Source organism: Lucilia cuprina, chromosome 2 (assembly GCF_022045245.1).
Source record: "Lucilia cuprina isolate Lc7/37 chromosome 2, ASM2204524v1, whole genome shotgun sequence".
Lineage (NCBI taxonomy): Eukaryota > Metazoa > Arthropoda > Insecta > Diptera > Calliphoridae > Lucilia > Lucilia cuprina.
The window spans coordinates 68,382,062-68,401,501 of NC_060950.1; the positions used below are offsets into that span (position 1 = coordinate 68,382,062).

Below are 19,440 nucleotides of genomic sequence, written 5' to 3' on the forward strand. Positions count from 1 at the left end.
TTTCAGTAAAGATTTTATCACATTTTGTATTTACACTATTATATTTTAAAATTTATTTGAAAATTTTGACTTGTCGTTTTATTGATTAGTATTAGGGTTCTATAAATCGACTTTCGAATAATCGAACAATCGACTTTTTGTCGAAAAAAGTCGAAAAGTCGAAGTCGACTACTTTGTTCCAAAAAAGTCGATAACTCGACTATCGTCTATGGAAAAAGTCGAAAAGTCAACTTTGTAAATAAAAGTCGAAAAGTCGGAAAGAGTCGATAACAGTCAGAAAAAGTCGAAAGAAGTCCAAAAATTCTGAAAAAGTCGAAAAATTCGGAAAATGTCGAAAATAGTCGGAAAAAGTCGAAAATAGTCGAAAAAAACTCAAAAATTGCAACAAATAGAAAAAATATAAATAAAATTTTTTATTATTAATAATAATAAATAATAATAATAATAATAATAATAATAATAATAATAATGTTAAATGGCAACATTATAAATTTACGCTTCTGGCAACTTTATAAATTTTTAACTCTGGTCGGAAAATAGTCAAAAAAGTCGGAAAGTCGAAAAAAGTCAAAAGTCGAAAATAGTCGAAAAAGTCGAAAAAAGTCGGAAAAAGTCGAAAAGTCGGAAAAAATCGAAAAAAGTCGAAAAGTCAGAAAAAGTCGAAAAGTCGAGTATTTATAAAAAAGTGGAAAATTTGACTTTTAATTAAATGAAAAAAGTCAAAAAGTCGAAAAATCGACTTTTAACTAAATGCAAAAAGTCGAAAAGTCGACTTTTCATAAAATGCAAAAAGTCGAAAAGTCGACTTTTCGTTTCAACTATAGAACCCTAATTAGTATGTAGCCAGCATTAGTGCTTTTTTAATTTTATGCTTATTAAAATGCTAAAGTTGACAACACTATACAGAGAGAAAAAGTTCTATTGGAAAAAAAATAACAGTGGCGCGCCACTGAGGCACAACACAACTAAATAAAACTATTGTTATTAATCATTTATTAAAACAAATTTCACGAAACGCTTGAAGCGAGCGCACGCGTTTTTCTCTTGAAATTTTTTTTAACAAGACAGAAAAAATACATAAAAATTAAATAAAAAAAGAAAAAATATAGAAAAATTATATTTTTTATAAAAAAAATAAAAATCCATAAAGTAAGCAATACGTTTTCAGTTCATTTACTGTCACAATTAAAAGAAACAAAAAGCAAAAGACGTGTTGTGTGTGTGTAGCTGAAAAATAAATTGTGTTTTTTTAATATTACATTTTATTTTGTTACATAGCAAAAAATTTCTAATATTTGTTATTAAAAGAAGAAAAATTTTTATTGTAGAAATTTTCATATAGAAGTGTGTTGTTATTGTTGCAAGAAAGAAAAGAAAATATTCCATAAATATGAGTGATAAATTAGTGAATAACGGTGGAACTGCCGGTGAGGAAACCACATCTAAAAAAGAAGTTCGTGTTTGGTGTGATGGATGGTGAGTCATTGTTTTTTCTTTATAAAATTTAATTTTTTTCTGATTTTAAAAATTTTATAATTTCTAAATAAAATTCTTCTAGTATTTTGTGCTTTTTTTCGAGGTATAAAAATGTTGTATTGTTTTTGTTGTATTAGTCATTATTTCCTCTTTTGTAATGAGTTTTTCTCTCTTAAATGCACTTAAACGCCCTTTTTTCGTTTTTTTTTGGTATTTTTGTTCTTTAGTTTTTTCTTCTAGATTGGGAATTTCCTTTGTGCCCTTTTTGTTGTTGTTTTTTTTTTACTGTCAGGTGTTACATCACACCATGTTTGTTTATTTTTGTTATTGTTTTTCTTTTGTTAGAGGATTAATAACTGTGAACAGTGGGTTTAGTTTTGTTTATTTTGATAGCATTTTCTTAAAGGAAAAACGTTTATTTACATTTTCATAGTGAAATATTTGTTGACTTTAAGTTAAAATAAAGAAGTTTTAAAAAGGGATTATACAAATTAATTGAATAAATATTTTATTAACTTATCAAGGAAAATGACTAATTTTATCTTTTATAAATTCTTGTTAAAAATTTGCACTATGTACTTAAAACCTCTGTACATGTCATTTTAAAGAAATTCATTCTTATTTGACAAAACATTCTTAAACAAATACCCCACAATTATTATTAAATAACTTTAAATTCGTGTATAAATTTACAAATTTACAATCCAATTATTTTAATTTTAAATATTTTGCTTAATGGACACGTCTGTAGCACATGTGTTTAAAACATTTTTTATGCAATTTTTTTTTTTGCGGGCATTGTAATTGTATATTATTTTTATATGAATATTTATAAAGCTGTGCAATAAATGAAAAAAAAAACAAAACTTTTAATGTTTATTGATTAAAGTTGCAAAAAAAAAAAAAAAATTGCACATAATGACAGTATTTTTTGTGGTATTAAAAAATATTTATGTCAGTTAAGGTAGTTTTGAACTGGGATTGAAACTTGTAAAATCAATGTCAAGGTTATGTTTGGTTAGTTATTTGTAAAAATAAAAATTGTTAATTATTTTGTAATTATTATTTATTGTTAAATTGCTTTGTATAGAAGAGGTAGCTGATATTGTTTAAACGTAAAAGATAGAATTCTATAGAATATAGATCAAACCATATTTAAATACACTAGATTATAGAATAACTATAGGTGAGACTATAGACTCTATAGTCTAGTCTATAGTCCAGTCTATAGTCCAGTCTATAGTCCAGTCTATAGTCTAGTCTATAGTCTAGTCTATAGTCCAGTCTATAGTCTAGTCTATAGTCTAGTCTATAGTCTAGTCTATAGTCTAATCTATAATCTAGTCTATAATCTAGTCTATAGTCCAGTCTATAGTCTAGTCTATAGTCTAGTCTATAGTCTAGTCTATAGTCTAGTCTATAGTCTAGTCTATAGTCTAGTCTATAGTCTAGTCTATAGTCTAGTCTATAGTCTAGTCTATAGTCTAGTCTATAGTCTAGTCTATAGTCTAGTCTATAGTCTAGTCTATAGTCTAGTCTATAGTCTAGTCTATAGTCTAGTCTATAGTCTAGTCTATAGTCTAGTCTATAGACTAGTCTATAATCTATTCTATAGTCTAGTCTATAGTCTAGTCTATAGTCTAGTCTATAGTCTAGTCTATAGTCTAGTCTATAGTCTAGTCTATAGTCTAGTCTATAGTCTAGTCTATAGTCTAGTCTATAGTCTAGTCTATAGTCTAGTCTATAGTCTAGTCTATAGTCTAGTCTATAGTCTAGTCTATAGTCTAGTCTATAGTCTAGTCTATAGTCTAGTCTATAGTCTAGTCTATAGTCTAGTCTATAGTCTAGTCTATAGTCTAGTCTATAGTCTAGTCTATAGTGTCTAGTCTATAGTCTAGTCTATAGTCTAGTCTATAGTCTAGTCTATAGTCTAGTCTATAGTCTAGTCTATAGTCTAGTCTATAGTCTAGTCTATAGTCTAGTCTATAGTCTAGTCTATAGTCTAGTCTATAGTCTAGTCTATAGTCTAGTCTATAGTCTAGTCTATAGTCTAGTCTATAGTCTAGTCTATAGTCTAGTCTATAGTCTAGTCTATAATCTAGTCTATAGTCTAGTCTATAATCTAGTCTATAGTCTAGTCTATAGTCTAGTCTATAGTCTAGTCTATAGTCTAGTCTATAGTCTAGTCTATAGTCTAGTCTATAGTCTAGTCTATAGTCTAGTCTATAGTCTAGTCTATAGTCTAGTCTATAGTCTAGTCTATAGTCTAGTCTATAGTCTAGTCTATAGTCTAGTCTATAGTCTAGTCTATAGTCTAGTCTATAGTCTAGTCTATAGTCTAGTCTATAGTCTAGTCTATAGTCTAGTCTATAGTCTAGTCTATAGTCTAGTCTATTAGTCTAGTCTATAGTCTAGTCTATAGTCTAGTCTATAGTCTAGTCTATAGTCTAGTCTATAGTCTAGTCTATAGTCTAGTCTATAGTCTAGTCTATAGTCTTCTATATAATCTGGTCTTAGTCTACTTTATAGTCTAATCTATATCCTAGTCTGTAGTCAAGTCTATAGCCCAGTCAATGATCTAGTCTATAGTTTAGTCTACAGTCAAATCTATAATCTAGTCTATGACTTAGTCTATAATATAGTCTATTGTCAAGTCTACAGTCCAGTCTAGTCTATAGTTTAGTCTACAATCAAGTCTATATTTCAGTCAGTCTATTATATAGTCTACTATACTATAGATTAGACTGTAGACTAGTCTATAGTTTAGTCTACAGTCTAGTCTATATTTTAGTCTATAATATTGTCTATAGTCAAGTCTATTGTCTAGTCTATAATTTATTCGTGGGTCTAGTCAATAATCTAGTCTTAGTCTATAGACTCCACTACAAACTACACTATAGACTAGACTATAGCCTAGAGTATATAGAGCTTTCACTCGTATTTGTTCACCGGATTTGCTATTGTAAGATTGCAGTTTATATCTAATTCTTTTTACATTATTTTGTAAATATGTATTTTCTTTTTAACAAATCTATGCTAATTATACGCTAAACAATTAGTTCTTGAGAATATCTAAAAAGGCGTTTTAATACAAATTTCAAAACTAAAAAAAAAACATATCTAATTATTTTAGCAATTTAAAACTTCTAGCTAATTTTAGTAGTTTTTGTTTTTAACAAGGTCAAAGTCAAATAATTATATTCCTAAAATAGTTTTTTTTTTTTTTAAATCTAACAACAATTTCGAAATCAAATACAAAAGTTTTTTTAAAAAGCTTTAAAAAAACTTAACCAGTCTAAAGTCAACTAGTCAAACCCAAAACTTAACATATTGCCAGTTAGATTTGGTTCTAATCTTGTCAAGATAATAGGAAAACAGAACACATACAACATAAGTTATCGAAACAAAAGTTTATGCCAGACACTTTAAAGATAACAAAAAGTAACATATAAAGTAATTAATTAATCATTACGTCAATATAATTGTTTAAAAAGAAGAGAACATGTGTCACCCAATTTCAATTTGAACCCGGAGGTTTAAATTTAAGAAAAAGAAGAAGAAGTATATCGCTTCTATTGCTATCATAAATATAATAGCAACAAGTTTAATTAGATTATAAAGACAAATACTTTATGAAATATATTTTCTTTTAAGCTATAAAATTTTTAAAATTGTTTAAATTAAAATAAATATAATTTTTAAAAATTAACTAAAGCAAAGACATTCCAAACGTTTTAATCAATTTTAAATTGTTTTCATAGCTATTATTAAACATCAGGCGATGTTTTTTTATTTCCTTTTTTATAAAATAATTACAAATTGTCCCCCAGAATTTTTGATATGACGTAAATACTAACTAGTTCATTGACCAAATTAAAAAAAATAAAAAGTTTTGCATATTAGACCCTTGATGATATTTAAAAATTAAAAATAAATATCATGCCGTCATTAAATTTTTATTTGTTTTTGTCCTAATAAAGAGGTGGTGTTGGTATTGTGGCACCATTTTGTTGTTGAAATTATAACGTAAAATTTCTTTAGATTGTGTGTTTTAACAGCTGATATGAATCTCATGAAAATCTAAAATTATTTTTTTTTAATTTATAGCGTTTTATAAAGTATTTAAAAGGAATTAGAAATTGATAAGCTTGATCATGATTGGAGGTTTAATATGGTTATAGTATCAAGCATAATAGGAAGAAAAATGAGTTGGTATATAATTTAGAAATAAAAAATTCACTACTAGAGATTAAAGACTAGACTATAGTCAGGACTATGTAATAGGTTATAGACTTGAATATAGAAAGGACTATTGACTAGACTATAAACTAGACTATAGACTAGACTACACTAGACTATAGACTAGACTAGACTATAGACTAGACTATAGACTAGACTATAGACTAGACTATAGACTAGACTATAGACTAGACTATAGACTAGACTATAGACTAGACTATAGACTAGACTATAGACTAGACTATAGACTAGACTATAGACTAGATTATAGACTAGATTATAGATTAGACTATAGACTAGACTATAGACTAGACTATAGACTAGACTATAGACTGGACTATAGACTAGACTATAGACTAGACTATAGACTGGACTATAGACTGGACTATAGACTGGACTATAGACTAGACTATAGAGTCTATAGTCTCACCTATAGTTATTCTATAATCTAGTGTATTTAAATATGGTTTGATCTATATTCTATAGAATTCTATCTTTTACGTTTAAACAATATCAGCTACCTCTTCTATACAAAGCAATTTAACAATAAATAATAATTACAAAATAATTAACAATTTTTATTTTTACAAATAACTAACCAAACATAACCTTGACATTGATTTTACAAGTTTCAATCCCAGTTCAAAACTACCTTAACTGACATAAATATTTTTTAATACCACAAAAAATACTGTCATTATGTGCAATTTTTTTTTTTTTTTTGCAACTTTAATCAATAAACATTAAAAGTTTTGTTTTTTTTTCATTTATTGCACAGCTTTATAAATATTCATATAAAAATAATATACAATTACAATGCCCGCAAAAAAAAAAATTGCATAAAAAATGTTTTAAACACATGTGCTACAGACGTGTCCATTAAGCAAAATATTTAAAATTAAAATAATTGGATTGTAAATTTGTAAATTTATACACGAATTTAAAGTTATTTAATAATAATTGTGGGGTATTTGTTTAAGAATGTTTTGTCAAATAAGAATGAATTTCTTTAAAATGACATGTACAGAGGTTTTAAGTACATAGTGCAAATTTTTAACAAGAATTTATAAAAGATAAAATTAGTCATTTTCCTTGATAAGTTAATAAAATATTTATTCAATTAATTTGTATAATCCCTTTTTAAAACTTCTTTATTTTAACTTAAAGTCAACAAATATTTCACTATGAAAATGTAAATAAACGTTTTTCCTTTAAGAAAATGCTATCAAAATAAACAAAACTAAACCCACTGTTCACAGTTATTAATCCTCTAACAAAAGAAAAACAATAACAAAAATAAACAAACATGGTGTGATGTAACACCTGACAGTAAAAAAAAAACAACAACAAAAAGGGCACAAAGGAAATTCCCAATCTAGAAGAAAAAACTAAAGAACAAAAATACCAAAAAAAAACGAAAAAAGGGCGTTTAAGTGCATTTAAGAGAGAAAAACTCATTACAAAAGAGGAAATAATGACTAATACAACAAAAACAATACAACATTTTTATACCTCGAAAAAAAGCACAAAATACTAGAAGAATTTTATTTAGAAATTATAAAATTTTTAAAATCAGAAAAAAATTAAATTTTATAAAGAAAAAACAATGACTCACCATCCATCACACCAAACACGAACTTCTTTTTTAGATGTGGTTTCCTCACCGGCAGTTCCACCGTTATTCACTAATTTATCACTCATATTTATGGAATATTTTCTTTTCTTTCTTGCAACAATAACAACACACTTCTATATGAAAATTTCTACAATAAAAATTTTTCTTCTTTTAATAACAAATATTAGAAATTTTTTGCTATGTAACAAAATAAAATGTAATATTAAAAAAACACAATTTATTTTTCAGCTACACACACACAACACGTCTTTTGCTTTTTGTTTCTTTTAATTGTGACAGTAAATGAACTGAAAACGTATTGCTTACTTTATGGATTTTTATTTTTTTTATAAAAAATATAATTTTTCTATATTTTTTTCTTTTTTATTTAATTTTTATGTATTTTTTCTGTCTTGTTAAAAAAAATTTCAAGAGAAAAACGCGTGCGCTCGCTTCAAGCGTTTCGTGAAATTTGTTTTAATAAATGATTAATAACAATAGTTTTATTTAGTTGTGTTGTGCCTCAGTGGCGCGCCACTGTTATTTTTTTTCCAATAGAACTTTTTCTCTCTGTATAGTGTTGTCAACTTTAGCATTTTAATAAGCATAAAATTAAAAAAGCACTAATGCTGGCTACATACTAATTAGGGTTCTATAGTTGAAACGAAAAGTCGACTTTTCGACTTTTTGCATTTTATGAAAAGTCGACTTTTCGACTTTTTGCATTTAGTTAAAAGTCGATTTTTCGACTTTTTGACTTTTTTCATTTAATTAAAAGTCAAATTTTCCACTTTTTTATAAATACTCGACTTTTCGACTTTTTCTGACTTTTCGACTTTTTTCGATTTTTTCCGACTTTTCGACTTTTTCCGACTTTTTTCGACTTTTTCGACTATTTTCGACTTTTGACTTTTTTCGACTTTCCGACTTTTTTGACTATTTTCCGACCAGAGTTAAAAATTTATAAAGTTGCCAGAAGCGTAAATTTATAATGTTGCCATTTAACATTATTATTATTATTATTATTATTATTATTATTATTATTTATTATTATTAATAATAAAAAATTTTATTTATATTTTTTCTATTTGTTGCAATTTTTGAGTTTTTTTCGACTATTTTCGACTTTTTCCGACTATTTTCGACATTTTCCGAATTTTTCGACTTTTTCAGAATTTTTGGACTTCTTTCGACTTTTTCTGACTGTTATCGACTCTTTCCGACTTTTCGACTTTTATTTACAAAGTTGACTTTTCGACTTTTTCCATAGACGATAGTCGAGTTATCGACTTTTTTGGAACAAAGTAGTCGACTTCGACTTTTCGACTTTTTTCGACAAAAAGTCGATTGTTCGATTATTCGAAAGTCGATTTATAGAACCCTAATACTAATCAATAAAACGACAAGTCAAAATTTTCAAATAAATTTTAAAATATAATAGTGTAAATACAAAATGTGATAAAATCTTTACTGAAAATACGAATGGGAAAATTGAAAATCGTATGATTTTTTAAAATTTTTTGAAAATTTCAAATCGATTAAATTTTTGCGTTTTATTTTTATTTAAACAAATAAAAATAGAAACGAATTTTAAATAAAAATAGAAACAACATGAAAATTTATGTTTTTTCTTTCTTTCAAATCGAAGTTAAGAAATATATATTCCAATTTTTTAAGAAAATTTTTGTATTTAATTTGTTCTGAATTAATAAAAGAGGTATGATTTATAAACAATTCATAATATCCTAAAGATAAATTTAAATTAAGGTTTTGATATAAAATTTAGTGCCAACAAAGTTTTTGAAAAAGCCAAAAAAGGACGTCACTTACTCGAAACTTTTTAAAGCACTTAAACTGTGCTAAAAGCACTAAGTTGACAACGCTGTCTCTGTCTTATTTTCTCTCTTTTGGTTTTCTTTTTTATTTCAAGTCAATAATTTGACGTATTTAGTTAAACACACTAAATGTCAGAGTTGGAAAGTTGGAATTTTATTTTTGTTTACAAAAAGTACCTTTTAACTAAAAATTGAAGAATTTCATACAATTTAATAGAGAAAATGGGTTTCAAAATATTTTTGTACAAAAAAAAATGTATATACAATAATGTCGAATAAAAATGTTTTTTTTTTTTTCAATAGAGAAAACTTTTATGCATTTTTTTATATAGAAAAAAGTGTTACACAAAAATTTTACTGTGAACTGTACTAAAAAGCGTACATATCCGTCATCACTGTATATTTTCTTTATCCAGAGTTGTTGCTGTTTTTTATGTTCTATTTTGTTTCTCTCTTTTTATAACAACCAGTTTATCACACAGTGATGCCGAATGTTTAAGATAAAAAACGGCAAACAAAACTCTCAAACAAATTCCCCCTATAAAACACAAACAATAACAATTTCAAAAAATTTTGAACATAAACAATGAGTTCATATCAAAGTATAATATGTATTCAAAAAAGTTATATTTCCGTGACCCGTTACTCCGTTCTATATAATCTCATTCATATCTACGTAATTTTTGCTATTCCCAAAAGAAATTTAAACGCCAGCAGCACCACCGCCGCTAGTATCTATCTCCTAGAATGTTATTTTTTTATGTGCTAAGTGGCGCGCGTAGTAACTTGAATCGACGACATCTTGCTCTCTAGCGAAATAAAGTAAAAAAAAATCAATTTCCTACGAATGCATAAAGAAAAAAAGTGGCGTGACTTTTTTGTTATCATTTCTACAAACTAACAAACATACGGGTTGTACATACGATTAACTGAAAACAACAACAACAACAATAAATGAAAGTCTTCATTTAGAAATCAGAGTAAGGCTGGCTAATGGAAGTGAATGAAATCTGGTACTCGTATAAATACAAATAAACCTACTAAACGTAATCAACTGGACGATACAATACACTTAATTGTGTGCATGTGGTTTTAATTGTTAGACTGTCACTCAGTATTTGTTGCTGTAGTAAATAATTGTATATTATTGTTTAAAGTCCATTTATTTATTGGTCCATGCACTTAAAATTTTATAGTATATATTTTTAATAAATACAATAATATATTGCAATAAGCGTAAATAATTGTATTTCTTATTTATTTTAAATTGTGTTAGTAAAACAAATCTTTGTTTATTTTTTTTGGTTTAGGATTTTATTTTCAAATTAAAATTTATATAACGGTTAATATGAACCAATTTTAATTTGAAATAATAATCGCCCAAAGTTTAGCTTATAGGCAACACTATGCTTAATTTGACATGGTTGTATTTTTTTACTACTGCTGCACAGTGGGAGTGTTAGTGTTTTATAGTTGAAACGAAAAGTCGAATTTACGACTGCATTTAGTTAAAAGTCGACATTTTGACATTTGCATTTAATGAATAGTAGATTTTTCAAATCAAAATACATGTAACGGTTAATGTGAACCAATTTTAATTTGAAATAATAATCGCCCAAAGTTTAGCTTATGGGCAACATTATGCTTAATTTGACATGGTTGTATTTTTTTATTACTGCTGCACAATGGGAGTATTCTATAGTTGAAACGAAAAGTCGAATTTTCGACTTTTTGCATTTAGTTAAAAGTCGACTTTTTGACATTTTGCATTTAATGAATAGTAGATTTTTCAAATCAAAATACATGTAACGGTTAGTGTGAACCAATTTTAATTTGAAATAATAATCGCCCAAATAAATGCTGCACAATAGTTAGTGTTTAGTGTTTTATAGTTGAAACAAAAAGTAGAATTTTCGAATTTTTGCATTTAGTTAAAAGTCGACTTTTTGACATTTTGCATTTAATGAAACGTAGATTTTTCGGCTTTTTGACTTTTTTTTCATTTAACTAAAAGTCGAGTTTTCGACTTTTTGTATTTTATAAATAGCTTACTTTTCATCTTTTTCCGATGTTTTTCGAATTTTCGACCTTTTTCGACGATTTTCGACTTTTTCCGACGTTTTTCGAATTTTCGACTTTTTACGACTTTTACCGAATTTTTGACTATTTTTTACTTCATTCGACTTTTTCCGACTTTCTGACTAGTTTTGACTTAATTTGATTTTTTTAGTTTTTTCAATTTTTTCGAACTTTTCTACTTTTTCCGACATTTTTCGACTTTTTCCAACTTTTCGACTATTTTCTACTATATCCGACGTTTTTCGAACTTTTTTTTGAACTTTTTCCGACTTTTCAACTTTTTACAACAACAAATCAGTCGACGAAAATATGAATATAAAAATGTTATAATAATTTTTTCTCCAATAAAATGTGTTTCTAACAGTAAAATATTTATACTAACATTTGTCTAGAGAAAAACCTTTTTTCTAGTATCTTTTATATCTAATTGGATTTAAAATCTGTAAAGTACATGTCAAATCATTATATCTGGCAACACCATTTAAAACTCAACCCTGTTTACCGTATTTGTTTTGTTTACATTCCAATTGTTTCAGTTTGTTTTTTTTTTTTGCAATATTTGACAATCGCAAAATCTCTCTTATTAACCATACTCTTTGTTACAGGGTTTTCGTTTTACATTTTTAAAGTATTTAAAATTGTTTAATATTTGTACAAAATAATTAATAAAACACTCAGCATTAACATACTATATTCTTTTATTTAATTAATAATTATATATTCATTTAAATAACAACAAAGTTGAATGCTCTTTTATTAATATAAAATAGATAACCTTTTGCATTTCTCTTACCTATTCTAGCTCTTTGCATGTATTAACCCAGTGTACACTTAATAAGGTAGCCTCGTCCGCACAGCTGATCATCAGCTTTTACAATCATATCTGTCGACTAGACTATAGACTAGACTATAGACTAGACTATAGACTAGACTATAGACTAGACTATAGACTAGACTATAGACTAGACTATAGACTAGACTATAGATTAGACTATGTGCTTGACTATAGTCTAGTCTATAGTCTAGTCTATAGTCAAGCATATAGTCTAGTCTATAGTTTAAACCTTACAGTTTATAGACTATATATATATATAGTTAACACTTAATTTAAATTAAAAACTTATCCTTAGGAATACTATTTTTGTTTAGTTTCGTTTTATAACAAATATTGATTTTCTTTCAACATATTCTCTACAAAATGATGTTCTCATATATTTTTTAAAACAAATTTATTATTTACTTTAACTGTAGCCCTCTTTATCCCTCTTTATCCCTCTTTAACACTCCTTATGCCTATTGTCTCTGGCTGTTTTAGAGATTTGTTTATTGTTTTTTCTTCTTCATTCTACATTCTGCTTCCAAGTTCAATGCCATCTTTTCCCCATCACTATCAACGCCATAAGATGTTGCCCTACGAGAAGATGTTCTACAACACAAATCACGTGATTTTCGTTGAATACACTCTAACAGCCAATTGAACTTCCGGATGTGTTGGGTATAACAACAAAAAAGCATCCCTTAACCTTTTTCAAAGAGTATTTTTATGAAAGAGCAGACTATGGACTGGTGCTCTTATTTAAGTTAATGATACCTAAAGTAATTTTACTTTTTTTGTTTTTCTTTTTTAATTTTTAGGGCAAAATGCCAAAATAGTGAATTAAGAACTAAATGTTAAAATAATGTTATAGAAAATTTTGTCTTAATAATTTGTTTTGGGTTATTGTTCGAACATTTTTGTTAAATAGATTGTAGGCGATATTTTTTATGGACAAATTTGATGCCTTAACATTTTTGGCAAGATATTTTCGGTCAGTTCTCTTTTTCCTAAGACAATTTTTGTTCCTTCAATCTTTTGTAAGGACATTCTGTTGAAGTTGGATTGTCTTTAGAATCCTATCGGGGGCATGTTACCTTGGTAAAACCTCCAACCCCCCGGGGAACAACCTCTAGTCGGCCGGTTCTATAAATTGGTATTTACAGCCTACTGCCTGGCTAAGCCTTGCATAGATTGAAAAGAGGTCGAACCAGAGGATTGAAAAGAGGTCGAACCAGAGGAAAGAGTTCGAACCAGAGGAAAGAGGTCGAACCAGAGGACCACATAATCTGGTACTACGGGTGTTCAGTTGCCTGCAGGACTATGTTCTGGCTGGTCAGTTAAGTAGAAGTTCCTTCGGGATCCTTCAAATTGTGATTAAAACCCAACTTCGCGGGAAGAGTGAGTTGCGGTTAAAAGACTGATGTAAGGTAAAGTCAATATTTTGCGATAAATTCGGTGATGTTGCCGAAACAACAGATACCCCATAGATAAGTGACTGTGGGACTAAGCATTGGAAATGAGTTGGTATTAATTGTATATGGTACAGGATGAATGTGGGCTACGGCGGGCCTCACCCCACCCGTCTACATATAATGAATGTGTCGTATTTTTTTCTCTTATGAACGTGTCGGATAAATGAGTTGTATGCTGGGTTGTCTGTACCAATGATACCATTGTTGTTGTTGTAACAGCTTAAACTATACAATTTTAATCCGGGGGTTCTGTATTTAGTCCAAGCCAAGAAATTGGGCTACTTCATTGGGCTAAGTGATGTAGGGTGGGCTGGACAGTTGAATATGTGGTGGGTATCATGGGGACCCTGTTCACAAGATGGGCATATATTGGGGACGGCACGGTCTATGCGGGACCAGTAAGCGTTGAGCCTGTTGCTCCATCCTGATCTCAGTTGTGCCAGAGCAACTCTTGTTTTCCGCGGCAGGTTCTTCTCTATTTCTGCTATGGGCGGTGGGCGATGATACCATTGAATTTTCCTTCCTTGTCCAGATATGTTCAGAGTATACTCTGTTCATATAAGAATTGCAACAGTGTGTCTCTGTGAGTAAGAACAAAGTCTCGGCTTATTTGATGGATTCGTACTTCGGTCCACCGGTTACGTCTCTAGGTGCTGTTGCCAAATCAACAGAGGCCATCTCATCTGCGTGGTTGTAAACGGAAGTGATGTTTTACATCTCGGAGTTAAGCAATGGGGCAGCAATGGGTCATAGATTAGATAGCTAAAGAGCAAAGAGCTTGTACATGGACCTGCTCAATCCATGTACAAAAATTGCAACTTGTAAGATACACAAAGGGGCTGTGGTGAGTTGTTTACTTTTTACTCATCCAGTGGTTGAAAAAGTACCAACGTGAGATAGGGCAATACGCCAGGTACTCACGTAAAGCACTTCGACATTCATGTTTTTAGAAATTTAGTACAATATTAGCTTGTGGTACTTTTTGTTTAAAAGTATTTGGTTTAATTCTTTGTTGTATCATTTTTTTTTAAATTTTGTTAAATATTTAAACAATTGTTTTTATTGTTATTAAAAAGAAACTTTTATGGAATATTTCTAGCTTTGCTATTTACCTATAAAACTTGCTGACATTTTATTTATTTTATCTTTTTATACCCTTCACCTTCGTGAGCAGGGTATATATAAGTTTGTCATTCCGTTTGTAATTTTTATAATATAATTTTCCGACCTTATAAAGTATATATATATTCTGGATCCTTATAGATAGCTGAGTCAATTAAGCTATGTCCGTCCGTCCGTCTGTCTGTTGAAATTAGTTTTTAGAGTCCCCAGATATCGGCGAGATCCGAATCTTCAATAATTCAGTTAGACATGCTTTCGAAGAAGATCGCTATTTAAAATCAGCAAAATCGGTCTATAAATAACGGAGATATGAGCAAAAATCCGAGACAACCTCTGAAAATTTCATTAAAAAAGCCACATTTTTTTCATGCTTTGTTAAAAAAGCAACAACAACACTGTGAATTGGATAAAGATGTACATGTGTGTGTGGAGATGTATTTGGTTTTATTCAGCTCTGTATTTTTTTTTGTATGTTTGCATGCTGTTCTGTTCTCACGAAGGTAAGTGAGTATAACAAGAACAAGGAGATAAAGCAGTAATATGTTGGTAATACATCCAATATTTGTTTGAGGGTGTTAATACAGTTTGACGGTGGTATTACAGTTTATATAATTGTTTGTGTGTATGTTATGTGTGACATGTGTGTAGAGATACAAAATATATAAAAACTGTTTTTTAAAACATACTTAGTGAAGGGTATATAAAATTCGGCACAGCCGAATATAGCACTCTTATTTGTTTTCTTTTAGTTTATAAAACAAACAGTAAAGTGTGTTTTTATAACAATTTAAAGAAAAAACTAAATAAAAATATAAAACAAACAAAAAATTCCCAGAAAAACTCATTTTTGTTAATTTGTTTTAATATATTTGACAGACACACTAACTGACTGACGTCTTAAGCAAGTTCCTTTTGCTTTGGGCAAAACATAACATCACTGGGTTGGCAATTTTTCATTTTTATAAAATAGTCTTTTTATTTAAATGAATTTAAATTGAAATGGACTTTGTACCACATCATATGTTGTCTGTTTTTTTATTATTAATATAATCATTGCTGTCAGTTGTTAGTATATTATATTTCCATTTGTTTGTTTTGTTTTTTTTTCACTCTACAATTTGTTAGTATTTTTTTTTATTTAAATATTACTTTTTAAAAGTTTTTGTTGCTTAGAGCTGAATATTTTTTCGTTTAGTTTTTATTTATGTTTTGATAATTTTTAGCATTTGTTTAGCTGAATGCTTAAAGTGTTAGATTTTTATATGCTTTTCTGTGATTCTTCTATATTTCCAGGTTCAAATCCGGTTGCAGGTGTTTTATTCTTTCAAATTTAGACGATTTTCTAATTTGCACTTAAAATTGAAATTTCTTTGTTTAAATAAAAAAATACAATTAAATTTCTAGTTTGGTTAACAAAACCCAAAAAAGTGCTATAAAAAACTGGTTTTCAATTTGCAACTATTGGCTACGCTAACAATTACTAGTCAGTATACTAACGGAAACTATATTTGAAAAAAATATACAAATCTTTTGTTTTTGTTTCTATTTTTTAAAGAAAAAGGAAGTAGCATATACTACTAAAAAAATTCTTTTAAACTTTTAAAAAATTGCAAATTTTTTTTTTTTTTTTTTTTAACAAAGGAAGTCATCGTTCTTGTTGTTGTCATTTTAAGCAAATTCCACAGCCACTAGTGGCTTTGATTTGTTTATCAACAGTCAAATGTTATCAAATTAAAACACATTTTGTTTCAATAGAAATAATTAAATTACAAAGGCGCGGGTTATTCATGAAAAAAAAACTCATTAACATCCGCTTTCGAAAAAAAATGTATATAAAATTTCCTCCCTTCACTTGTCTATTAAATTAACATTGAAATTTAAAAATTGATAACAATATTTTCTAATAAATTTCAATATTATAAAATTTTCAATTCAATTGCCATTTTAATCAATAAATATTATCTCTTTCTATCTTCTATATTCCAGTTATGATATGGTACATTTTGGCCATGCCAATTCCTTAAGACAAGCCAAAGCTCTTGGTGATAAAGTGATTGTTGGCATACACACCGACGAAGAGATTGCCAAACATAAGGGACCCCCGGTCTTTACCGAAGAGGAACGTGTTAAAATGGTTAAAGGCATTAAATGGGTAGATGAGGTAGTGCTGGGCGCTCCTTATGTTACTACTCTGGAAGTTTTAGATGAACATAATTGTGATTTTTGTGTGCATGGTGGTAAGTTTGCTTTTATTAAAGATTTTGTTAAATTTTTTGTTTACATTTTTTTGTTTGTTATTTTTTTTGCAGATGACATTACCATGACTGCTGAGGGCGTTGATACATATCATTTGGTTAAAAAGGCCAATAGATACAAGTAAGTTTTAGGAATTTTGAGCCTCTATTAACGAGACTATAGTTCAGATTATAGACTATTCTATAGTACAGATTATAGACATTTCTATAGTCTATTCCATAGTTCAGACTATAGACTATTCTATAGTCCAGACTATAGACTATTCTATAGTACAGACTATAGACTATTCTATAGTCCAGACTATAGACTATTCTATAGTCCAGACCATAGATTATTCTATAGTCCAGACTATAGACTATTCTATAGTCCAGACTATAGACTATTCTATAGTCCAGACTATAGACTATTCTATAGTCCAGACTAAAGACTATTCTATAGTCCAGACTATAGACTATTCTATAGTCCAGACTATGGACTATTTTATAGTCCAGACTATGGACTATTTTATAGTCCAGACTATGGACTATTTTATAGTCCAGACTATAGACTATTCTATAGTCCAGACTATAGACTATTCTATAGTCCAGACTATAGACTATTCTATAGTCCAGACTATAGACTATTCTATAGTCCAGACTATAGACTATTCTATAGTCCAGACTATAGACTATTCTATAGTCCAGACTATAGACTATTCTATAGTCCAGACTATAGACTATTCTATAGTCCAGACTATAGACTATTGTTTTGGCCAGACTATAGACTATTGTGTTGGCCAGACTATAGACTATTCTGTTGCCCAGACTATAGAGTAGTTTCAGACTATATAGACTAGGCTATAGCCGAGAATATTGATTATCTTTTTCCTTAATATATTTAACTCTTTCTAATTTCTTGATTATTTCCAGGGAAGTTAAACGCACAGCTGGTGTTTCCACCACAGATTTAGTCGGTCGTATGTTATTGTTAACCAAAAATCACTTCCATCAAGGTTCTGCAGAATATGCCATTGAAAAAGAAGGTAAGTTGTAACCTAAATAAAGGTTTTAATTTCTTAACGCTTTTCATTTAACACACAAAAGTAAATTTTTTTTTACAAAAAATTTAAATTGTTTTTGTGTTAAATTTTGTTTTGCTATTTGTTTAAGTTTTTGTTCAAATTGTTGCATATTTTTATAATAAATTTTATAAATAATTTTTATATATATAAATAATTTTTACCTTTATTTTTAACTGCATGCCTCTTAAAAATGAAATTTTTCGTAACAACAACAACAACAACTACTACAAGTTATAAGTAAAATTTACAATTATAAAACACATTTGTTTGTTGTTTTCTTTTAAAAGCTATTGTTTGTTGTGTATGTGTTATTTTGCTTTTAATTTTTTGAAATTTATTTAATCTCGCTTTTGTTTTCGTTTTTTGTTTTTTCTTTCTTGTAAAAAAAATCCGATTTTTTAACTTCATTTTTATTGTTTTTCTTCTTTTTTCTTTTCTTATTCTATGTCTAACCTCACTTACACTCTACCTTTGACTCTTAATAATCCTAATGAAAAATCAAAATTCAAAATTATTTAAAAAAATATATTGAAATTAATGCAAACATTTCTTTACCACTACTGCTGTGTGTCTGTTGTAATTGATTTTGTATTAATTTATGTGTGTGCTCCTAAATGTATGCAACGCTATAACCTGCAAATGAAACCAAAACAACTGCAAAATTTTGCTCTTAACCCTGAATATCAAAATGCCCTAAAATATGCAAACAAAATACAAACTATAAAACTATAAATTGTTATCATTTTGGTGTGTCTTTTTCTTGGTTTTGGCTATCTTTTCGTTTCTTTTTTTTTTCAATACTCTTTATTTTTTTCTTTTCTAAATGCGTCCTCTTTTTCCTTTTAAAAACTAACTTGCAAATAATTAAGAAAAATCATTAATTGATAAAGTATTGAATAAAAGCATTCCAAAAACCAAATTATTATCGTTAGGTTCTTCAAATATGGGTCAAGATTCAGCCGCCAAATCTCCCTGGACTGGTTGCAGTCAATTCCTGCCTACTACACAGAAAATCATACAGTTCAGTGATGGCAAATCACCCAAACCGGGGGATAAAATTGTAAGTTTTTTAACTTCATTATTAACATTTTAAATTTGGTTTTTAATTTGAATCTTTTGTGTTTTCTTTAAAGGTTTATGTTGCTGGTGCCTTCGATTTATTCCATGTGGGTCATTTAGATTTCCTGCAAAAAGCCAAAGAATTGGGTGATTATCTTATTGTTGGTTTGCACACAGATCCCGTGGTCAACTCCTACAAGGGCAGTAATTATCCTATCATGAATTTACATGAACGTGTGCTCAGTGTGTTGGCGTGTAAGGTGAGTGAGAAAAGAAACTTTGACGAATACCAAAAGACTAACCTAGACTCTAGACTAGACTATAGATTAGACTATAGACTAGACTATAGACTAGACTATAGACTAGACTATAGACTAGACTATAGACTAGACTATAGACTAGACTATAGA

General features: G+C 28.5%; 1 protein-coding gene and 1 long non-coding RNA gene across 2 annotated transcripts; one reads left to right on the plus strand and one right to left on the minus strand.

Annotated features, from left to right (window-relative positions):
- Positions 1 to 989: 989 nt before the first annotated feature.
- Positions 990 to 19,344, plus strand: LOC111682721 (ethanolamine-phosphate cytidylyltransferase; the record flags this gene model as incomplete). Its single annotated transcript, XM_023444717.2, has 7 exons — positions 990 to 1,149; positions 1,329 to 1,476; positions 16,642 to 16,892; positions 16,965 to 17,031; positions 17,820 to 17,932; positions 18,904 to 19,031; positions 19,105 to 19,344. Coding segments are annotated over exons 2-7 (885 nt in total), but the record flags the coding sequence as incomplete, so codon positions are not given.
- On the minus strand, positions 7,364 to 8,057 carry LOC124421439. Its single transcript, XR_006941660.1, has 2 exons — positions 7,658 to 8,057; positions 7,364 to 7,478 (listed from the first exon to the last, which is right to left on the minus strand). It is a non-coding gene; the product is annotated as an uncharacterized LOC124421439 (long non-coding RNA).
- Positions 19,345 to 19,440: the final 96 nt, after the last annotated feature.